Source organism: Condylura cristata, unplaced genomic scaffold (genome assembly GCF_000260355.1).
Source record: "Condylura cristata isolate star-nosed mole 26May11 unplaced genomic scaffold, ConCri1.0 scaffold00003, whole genome shotgun sequence".
Classification (NCBI taxonomy): Eukaryota; Metazoa; Chordata; class Mammalia; order Eulipotyphla; family Talpidae; genus Condylura; species Condylura cristata.
The window spans coordinates 75,471,465-75,481,133 of record NW_004567104.1 but is presented as its reverse complement, the minus strand read 5'-3'; the positions used below and the strand labels follow the sequence as shown (position 1 = coordinate 75,481,133).

The 9,669-nt window shown below is 56.9% G+C and overlaps 2 protein-coding genes across 6 annotated transcripts in view; one reads left to right on the top strand and one right to left on the bottom strand.

Moving 5' to 3' along the window:
• DSCR3 (Down syndrome critical region 3) overlaps nucleotides 1-983 on the top strand; it is a 24,861-nt gene extending 23,878 nt beyond the window's left edge. The window contains exon 8 of the mRNA XM_012730903.1: nucleotides 943-983. Coding sequence (XP_012586357.1) covers nucleotides 943-983 — 41 coding nt within the window. The remainder of the gene's footprint in view (nucleotides 1-942) is intronic.
• Nucleotides 984-3,953: 2,970 nt separating this feature from the next.
• TTC3 (tetratricopeptide repeat domain 3) overlaps nucleotides 3,954-9,669 on the bottom strand; it is a 96,537-nt gene continuing 90,821 nt past the window's right edge. For all 5 annotated transcript variants that reach the window (XM_012732373.1, XM_012732384.1, XM_012732391.1 and 2 more), the window contains 3 exons: nucleotides 9,332-9,455; nucleotides 6,319-6,411; nucleotides 3,954-5,410 (listed from right to left, as the gene is read on the bottom strand). In XM_012732373.1, coding sequence (XP_012587827.1) covers nucleotides 5,339-5,410; nucleotides 6,319-6,411; nucleotides 9,332-9,455 — 289 coding nt within the window. In that variant the 3' untranslated portion in view covers nucleotides 3,954-5,338. The remainder of the gene's footprint in view (nucleotides 5,411-6,318; nucleotides 6,412-9,331; nucleotides 9,456-9,669) is intronic.

The window sequence follows — 9,669 nt, the reverse complement described above, 5'->3', positions numbered from 1 at the left end:
GCGCCCACCGGTGCCTGGTGCCTGCGTCTGGGCTGTGCTGCTCTGTGTGGTGCGTCCCACAGTCCGGAGCCTCCTCAGCCTCGCACGGCTCAGCCACGCGGGTCTGACTGCCGCTGCGTGGGGCTCACCGGGCAGGGGTGCGACGGTCGGTGTTGCAGCAGACACCCCGTTTTTAATTCCCTGTGGGACGTTCAGGCCTGGTCAGCACTGAAGATGAGGGGTGAATCTTTCCCACAGAAATAATCAGAACTGGACACGGGGCAGCTGGACCCTGGGAGGAAATCGTCACCGGGCTGCGATCCTTGAGGAAAGCAGCTCCACCCTCGTCACCGCGGTTTCTGGGGACGCCGCAAGTCGTGGCACACGAAGCGGGAAGTCGCCCTGCTGGCTGGGGTGCTGCAGTGTGCAGGGTGGGGGAGCGGGTGGGCAAGCCTGCCCAGGGAGTGCCCGCGTGGACAGAGCTGCTCCTGAGCCTCGGCCAGCGGGAAGACGCCCCTCGCCTGGCAGAGGACAGCGACGGTGGCCGGGGAGGCAAGCGGGTTTGAAAGCCACCGAGTGCCACCAAGCCCCGGGGCTGACCAGTGCGCCCTCACGGTCATTTGGGGGAGGCCCCACCCAGGACAGGCCCCTCGGCTCTGCTCAGGCTAAGGACGTCTTCCCGCCTGAAGCCCGTTAACAGGACACGGAAGGGTGAAAGCCGCCCCAAGTGGGCCCCTTTCCAGAACAGCCACAGCCACACAGACCCCATCCAGCAGTCTGGGGGCTGTGGGGGGCGGGGGGAGTCTCATGGCAAGTTCCAGTCCAGGAGAAGGTTCTGGAGCTGGGTGGTGGGGAGGGCGCACTGCAGCACCCGACTAGACACTTCAAGTAGTCACCGTGGCACGTTGTGTTACAGTGTTGTGCTGCAGTAAAGCGGCCCCCTAAGATGTCTGCTGCTTCCAGGGTTCACGGGGCAAGGTGGGCCCCCCTGCGTGGATGCGTAGACGCCAGGGCGCAACAGCGACGGGGACATGCGCCGGCCACACGGGACCTGACCCTCAGCCAGAGGCCTGCACTGACCCAGCCTGGGGGAGGCAACTGGGAACCCCGCAGCCCGCCTGGAAGGACTGGGCTCCCAGCGCAGGGAGCCCCGAGCTGCAGACGGGGCTTCCCTCAGGCCCCATCAAGACTGACGGTCAGGAGTGGTGAGGACAGAGAAGCCAGTGGTCAGGGCACCCCCAGGCCCTTGCTCCCCACAGGTCTGATGGTGACAGGAAGGGCGGCAGCCAGGCTGGGCAAAGCTCACACCCCACAGGGTGGGCGGAGGGGACCGACAGCTCCCCAGGGACTCCAAGGGGGGGGGGTGTCTCTGCCCCAGGAAGGAGAATGCAAAAGCCCCAACAGTGCTCCCTGCGCTCACCAGGGGAAGTGGAAATAAACGGCCACACAGAAGGCTGCCTCCAGGCTCCCCACCCGGGCCAGCTCCCTCAGGCCTGCTCCCACCTGCCATGCTGACCCCCCCAGCCCCCCCCCGCAGCCCCTCCCAGGGCTCTGCAGGCCTGCACCCCAGCCCCACAGGCCTGCTCCCTTCCTGTGGGGCCCGATCGGCCCCAGGCGACACTGCAGGGACACCCATCTCCCCGCAGGAAGGCAGAGGCTTGAGGTTGGGCCTTCACCGCTTCACCCCCAGAATAGCACCTGCTCTGGTCCTTTCAGTCAAGCCTGGGTGGCGCTGAAGGACGCAGGCGCCAGGGAGGCCCTAGACGTCAGCCGCCCAGAAGTGACCCGGCCCCAGGAGCAGGCCCCAGTGGGGGCAGGAGGAAGAGAGGAGGCAGCCCTGCCCAGCACGGCCCAGAGGGCTGAAGGCCCCTCACCGGGAAGGGGAACAGGCCCGGCCGCAGCTCTCCGAGGTCTGGCAGTTTAAAACTGGAAGCCAAAGTCATGTGGCCGTAAGTGGCCAGGCCAGAGGCTGGAGCCTGGCTGGCTGGCCGGCCGGCGCCTGGAGGCAGCGTCCATCTAGTCAATTGCTTTCTGTTTTTGGAGCCGCTGGCTGGCCCACCCGGCTGGAATGAGGCGGCACTTCAGGACACAGCTCTTGGAGCGGGTGGCAGGGTTCTTGGAACTGGGAGCAGGGAGATCTAAATTAAGACCTTTCTATCACACCGAATAAATAGCATTGAAGTAGAGGGCTGCAGGGATCAGGCAATAGGCCTTTCCACATAACTGGAAAAAGAGGGGACCCTCCAGAACAGAATGGCGTCTCTGCCCCGCGGCTCCAGTTATTTGCTGGGAACAAGGCACCTCTGTGGGACACAAAAGCCCTGTTCGACGCGCAGACTCTCGCTCTGCTGTCTGGTCCCCGACGCCCACCGCTCTGCTGAGGCCCTCAGGCCTGACCAGGGCTGGCCCCTCCAGCCCTGCCATCCCTCAGGGAGGCAACATGTGCTGCGTCCACTTGGAGTCACCCACCCTCAGGGCAACCTCTCGACACCCCCAGAAACACCTGCTTCGGCTTTACCCCACCCTCCCGAGGCAGGGCCTTGCTGGGGGGTGGGGGGTGGTAGGAAGGCCTGTCCTTGGTTTTGGCAGAGAAGGGCCCTGTGGGGGGCAAAGTGGAGCTGACTCTGGGCTGCCCTGGCCAGCAGGCCAGGCCCGGTGCCCAGTGATGTCTCCTTCCGGGGCGGCAGGAGGGGGATCCCTGGCTGAAGCTGGAAGTCACCCCAGCAGCAAGTTCAAGGCGGAACAAAGCAGAGGGATGGATGGGCTCATTCAGCAGAATCCAGCTGAGGGGTGGTGGTGGTGGGGGGGTATCAGGTGCCCCCATCGGCCTTTCAAATGCAAAGTCACTTGGGGGGGCGGGAGGAGGGTAAGGAGGCAGCTCCAGTGGCTCAGACCAGCTGCTCCTACAAACAAAACTCCAGGCTCCACAGATCCTTGGCGGTACAGCCCCAGCTTCTGTGGCGTCAACCCTCCCACCGCTGGCAAACCCAAGCCGCCAAGGAGAGCGGCAGAGTTGGGGCGGGGCGGGGCGCACTGAACTCCCCCCCAGCCCTCAGAGCCGCTGACAGGGGCCGGGGCGGGCTCAGGAAGGCGCTGCCTCTGCTTTTGTCATCATTTAAGTTTATGTAACTCCACGTAACGGCAGTCATATTAGACAAAGCCAGATTGGAATATTTCTGAGGTCAGCAATTTCGTAGATTAAGAAAAAGATCTGGGCCTCCCTGGTGGCACGAGGGGTGAGAACAGCACTACGGAGCAGGCTCCGCAGCCAGGGAGGGACCCCAGGGCCGCAGACCTCCCCTGTCTCCTGCTGCTCCCCCCCCCCCAGTGCCTTTCAGTGAATCCGCCCATTTTGCTCCCCACTCTGTCTCTGGTGAATCCTCTCATTCCTCCTCCCACCCCCCATCTCTGGCCTGTACCCCAGTCTTGTATGCATGAATAACAAAGAAAGAAAATGATCCGAACTCTTAGGAACCGCTGCTTTAAGTTACCTAGTACCGTGCCGCAAGCACTGCCAGGTAAGAGGCGAGCTGCTCCACGCGCTACTGTCTGCTCAGCGCTCGGCAGCTTGGAAGCCCGTCTGAAAGGGAGACACACTGGTAAGCCCCAGTGCTCTGTGAGTCCACGGTGCCTCAAAAATAAATACATTCTGAGGAAGACAGTTTGATTAACATTTTTACATATAACCACGTGAAAATTTTTTTACTTTATCTTAAAACTGAGTTAGCCCTGTGTATAAACTTCCCACTCACTCACACATTTCAGCAACCAAGCCTGCGGCCGGCGGTCAGCAGCCCTGCTGGGCACAAAGGCCCCAGGGCCCAGCACAGCGCCACGAGCGCCCTGGCCTGCCCCACGGGCGCGTCAGTGGGGTCATTCAGGACGGAGCGTACATAAGCCGCCGCTGAACGTGCAAGCAGACGGCACATTTTAGTGACCCGAGTAAATGCACCAACACGCAGAAACGGCTGTGATCACTTTAGATGCTCTTTATTTTGAACTCACTGGACATGGGTGAGGCAGGTTCACAAGTTACGTACACATCGGTTCTCTCACTTTGCAGCTGCTGCTTTTCCTTGGTGCCTACTGCCGGGGACGGGCCCCTCAGTCTTAACACCCACAGTTCTCAGTTGCTAGGGACACACAGACAAGACGGCAGGAACCCGTCTAGAGATTCGCTTCAAAATGTGGTGGGCGCGTCGGCAGACAAAGTCACGAGGACATCACAACTCACGGTGCGCCGAGGGAGAGGAAGGGACCGATCAGCTCCTGAGCTTGGGACACTGAGGTACAGACAAACACGCTAAAAAGAAAGTTTTGCTTCTTTCCGTTTGAGAGAAATGGAATGTGTGCAGAATTCACGCTCTACACGTACTACTGACTGTAAGTCACTTGAGAGGGACACCTAATTTTTGAGTTTCTGATGCAGTCACAGATCACAGCAGCACACATCACTGCACACAAACGCGAGACGCAGAATGGCCGTGACAGGGACACCCAGCACGTCTGACACCGCCCTCCACCTGGGGGTGCACAGGCAGGCAGTGAGGGCGCTGCCCCCAGTGCCAGTGTGTGCTAGCGCCGAATGCAGGAAGGAGAACGCCAGGAGGGAGCACAGTCGTCGAGTCAGTGCTAAATGTGAGGGTGGCGTGATGAAAACACAGCTTTGATTTTAGAGGCGAGAGTCTTGGTTGAGACAAAATGTTTTCTATCAATTTTCAAAAATCAGATCACCTCTGTCAAGGATGAAAAATAAACACTTTACTAACTTACTGGGTGGGCAGAACCCAAAATAATTAAATGAAGACTCAAAATCATGTGGTACTTCATGAAGAGGATTTCAATCTTTTGTCCTAAGTCAGCCAATATTTTAATGTTAGATAATTAGAATGTGGTTTGTTTAAGCCAGTTTTTAAAATTCAAGATCTTTAAGGAAAAACAGAGGTACATTTTCGGGAATACTGACTCCTAATGAAATTTTAATTTGGGGCACCTGAAGAACAGGTCAAGTGCTGCTCTGCGGCTCTCGGAGACGATGCCACCCCGGCGGGCACCTCTGGGCGAGCTCCACGCTGTGTGCACGTGGCTACACATCACTCACTTCCTGACCGCCATCTGCTGTGATCGGAGTGTTTGCTCAGTGGGGCAATCACTTCCTGCCAATTACCTTAAACGTTTCCAATTATTAGCACTGTGACAGTGCTAAGAAACTTAAATGTCTTTATTTTATACCAAAGGTAGAATGTTGTTATTTTTCAACTCAACACACCAGTAAGTCATTTCTCGGTGAGGTGTGACTACCTAGAGCAGCAGAAGGCCGTCCTGGTCTCCACAGGCCTGCCGCTCCTGGCGGTGTAGGTCACTCTTCTGACAGACCACGGCGCGGGCAGGACGGGCATGTGCTCTGCTCTTTAAGCCACTGCTTGCAGCACTGAGGAGGAGGAAAGGAAGTCAGTTGTGCCTTTTGGAGCACACAGCTCAGCTACTCTGCTCTGCACCTTGGCAGACCTGGTTAAGGTCTGAAGACCTGGGCCCTGACCTCTGCTGCCTACTCCCAGCCCTGCCATGCCAGCTCCAGTCTTGGTGCCCTGCTCTAGAGGTTCGAATTTTCTTGGCCCTCGGACTCCCTCACCACGTCCCAACTTTTCACTCCTCTGCCTGGTCTCAGACCCATGTCCCACACAGCTGTCCACTGCCATTAAAGAACAGGGGTGTGTCTGAGAGCCCAGGGGTGACAGCCCTACACCTGAAGAGTGCTAGCTAGCCCTGCCAAAGAGACCGAGCGTGGTCTGCACCCCTCCTCACGGTGTACGGCAGTGTCCCTCTGCCTGAGGAGCAGTGAGCTGACACTGCACAGGTCCGGGCTGCTCTCAGCTCAGCACGCCACCTACCCCAACGTTGCACACACGTCTTGGGTGGGTACGAGCCTGGAGTTCCCAGGTCTGGCCAGCAGACCAGGCGGGCCTGGGTTTTCCTGCTTCCTAAAAGGTGTCAGACTCAGAAAGGCCCGGCGGTTTACCTGCTGGCCATGCGTGTAAGAAGCCACCTTCCCTTCCAAGAACAACTACAGCTTTGAGTTTCGGCACCAACAGAGTCGATGAGGCCCAGCGCCCTCCCCACCGACCCCAGCCTGCGGGAGAGGGGCGGCCACAGACGCAGCCCGGCGGTCCTCCCCCCGTACCCCTTTAGAAAAGGGGACAATGACTACTGACACAAGGAGGTTTACAAAGGTTAACAGTTTGAAAACAAAACATGAAACGTACTGAAGTCGCCTTCTTGTTATTTTTAAAATCCTCCACAGCCACAGTGCCCGCCCCCAGGGAGGCTGGAGGTCCTTACCCCCTTGTGAAACCTGTGTCCGCATTTTAGCACTCGCATGTTTTTGGACTTGAACGCCTCGTGGCACACCTCACAGGAACCTGCGCCCGAGATCTGTGGGAAGAATGTCCGAATAATGGAGAATAACTTAGTTTCTTTTTACTGGAATTTCTTTACAGTTGGACTCTCCCTCCTTATCAGTGACCTGCAAACATGTTCGCCACTACGGTGGCACATTGTTCCCAATGACAGCAAATCAGGCAGGGAAACTTATTTTCTAATAGCATTTCTTTTCTTTTCTTTTCTTTTTTTTTTTTAAGATTTATTTATTCATACAGAACTGGGGTACAGACCAGAAGCACAGGGGGTGAGAGGACTCATCAGAGACAGAGCGGGGAGCAGAACAGGCAGATCGATGAAGGGGAACAGTGGGCGGGTCAGGAGAGGTCTGCGCGCCCTGTGGGTCACCTCTGAGGCTGGGGATGGAACTTGCACTGAAGCAGCTGCGGCCTAATTACAGTGCTGCGCTTTAACCAGCTGCGCCGCCAGCGAGGCCCTCTATCATCAGCATTTCTTAAGGGGGAAAAAAAAACCAAAAAGAAAGATATAATGTTGAAGGTGTAATTTTTTCAGAGAGAAGTATCTTATGATTAACAGATGCCCAAATAAAGCACCACAGATGGCTACTACCCAACCCCGCGCTCAGAGTGCCGTAGACGCTGAGTGTTGCAAGTGAGGCCTTGCCCCAGCGCCCAAACACTAGGGTAGAAAAGGGGATTAAGATGCAGCCACCCGTGGGCTAACGCGGCTGCTGCCCTCGAACAGAAGAGCAGCCCTGCCAGAGGAGGCCGAACAGCCCCAATGCGCGCAGTGGGTACCGCAGTGGGGGGTCGCCGTGTCCCACAAGCGAGTCTCAGCCGAGAGTGTGTTACACAGCTTCCAGGAGCGGGCCCGGAGGAGGGCTGTGAACAGTGGCACTTCTGGATAGGAAGATTTGACTTTTTCCTTTCCACATGTCTATGAACGTGGATTACTTGTGCAGATCAAAACAAACCAAACTGATGGCTCACTCCGCAAGCACCCCAGGGGTGTGCAGATGCTGGGAGCAGGGGCCACGGGGGGGGTCCGGCTCCAGTGGCTCACTCTGGCGAGCGCAGGAGGCTGTTCCCAAGTGAAGACAGCCTGAGGGCTTTCCTCTCACCAGACACCAAGTTCTCTCCTCACTGCCCTCAGCACTTGCCCCACCCTGATCTTGACTGCACTGCCCTCTGGCTTCTGGACACCCGGGCAGCTGGCAAGCTGCCCCATCAGCTGTCGGGCAGGGGAACAGGTGAACGAACGCAGCCCCTAGCGCCAGGGTGAGGCCAGGGATGGAGCCGGCGGCAGCGCCTCGCCCTAGGCACAGTGGGGCGCAGCAGAGGGTGCAGGGGGATGTGGCACAATGGGGTGGTCTCCCTCAACGGACGCCCTGCTGGAAGGGCAAGGCGGGAATGGAGGCTCGTCAGGGAGGCTGCCGGAACCCTGCCTGGCTAGAGACCTCTGAGCAGTGAGCAGGAGGGCTGTACAGGAGTGACCTGCGTGCTCACCAGGTGAGGCTGAGACCCTCTGGGAGATGGCACTCATGGGGTGCGTGGGTGGGAAATCTCCAAAGGACAGTGGGAAGTGAAAACGTAGAGAAGTTATAAAAACCTATGTCCACAAAGATTCACTCTAAGTTGTCAAAGTAGTGCTCTGAACCATTTGCTTTTCTGACTCCACGGCGGAGGGCGCTGTGGCCTGCAGCTCTGACTCTGATGACAGCTGGGTATGGCAAAGACGTGCTCAGTGCAGATTCCACCCCAGCCAGGCCGAGACGCACAGGCGACACGCACTGCGTCCCCAGCATCAGGCACGCGCCAGGTGAGGACAGGGACTAGAAGCAGCCCTGCAAGAGGATGAGGGGCTTTGGCTTCCTCATTTAGAAATCCCAGGTCAGGCCAATGGTTTACCGCTGAGATCAGACAGGACAGCTCACGAACAATGCTAGGCAGAAGTAACATTCTCACTGCCTATGGTGAAACGAGACAGCTCCACAGTCTGCCAGGTGGAGGGTGTCTAACCAGTTCTGGGTTGGGGGAGGGGGGGGAGAGAATCAGCCTCTCTGGAGTGCCGTGCTCAACCCTAGAGCCCTATGCAGCCCCTCACCAGACACCCCGAAAACAGGGCGTGGACAAGCTCACGTTCCCAGTCTGTCACTCCAAAGCCTCGGGTCATAGAGAAGAAAATTACCCAACAGCATTTTCCCCAACTAGTCACACCTACATGGGCTACAGTGATGCAACACACAAGCACTTCTATATTGCTTCTAATTTTAAGTAAGCTGGATCTAGAAATGAAGAGAATGGGCCTGAATCGTGAATTAACACGTCTGTCTCCTCCTTCATTAAAAACTAAGAGGACAGGGACCTCCCTGGTGGCGCAGCGGGTTAGAGCACAGCACTGAGAAGCTAAAGCCACTTTAGCATGAGTTCAGTCCCCGGCCCCGGAGGTGACCACAGGGCGCGGCAGACCTCTCCTGACCCCCTGCTGCTCCCCTCAGCAGTGGACTTCATCTGTCGTCCTGTTCTGCTCCCCACTCTGTCTCTGGTGAATCCTCTCACCACCCCGGCACCTCTGGGCTGTACCCCCGTTCCATGTGCATAAATAAATAAATCCTTAAAGAAAAAAAAGAGGACCGTGCGGGGGCACGTGTGGCACTCGCGGGGACAGCCTCCGTGCTCGGCCCCTTGGGTCGGGGTGCTGCTCCAACAGCCTCACTCGGGGCTGGGCGGTGCCTCCGTCACAGAGGCGGCCGAACGCTGCGCAGAGGACGGCGCGTCCTCACCTGGGCTTGGCTGCAGAGACAGCACCGGTGGGAATAAGCTGCCAGACAGAAGCTCCGGCATCTTCTCATTCGTACGCTGCTCTCCACTTTCGGGTGAAGCCCTTTTTACAGACTGCTATTTATAAACAAGGGTAAGTGGGACATTTCATTGTCTCTGAATGAAATACTGACCTTCCTTTTTTCTTCATCTGAAACATGTTCTGTCACCCTTTGGACAATTTCATCGATGCTCAGTCCTGACAGGGAGTTCTTGTTTTTGTTACGCACTTTTTTAATAAAACCAGCAAGCTCAGAGCTGCAAAGGAAAGTGAGAATGAACGATAAAATTTAATTTTTCTAATGCTAAGAAACAGTATGTGCCAATACTAACCTGTTCACTGTAAGAATCAAAACCAACACACACACACAAATAATTTTAAGTAAAAATAGTAACTATATACAAAAAGTAGCAGACACTCCAGACAGCTTCGACATTCTCGTATTATTTCCAAATACTTATTTTCATAGAC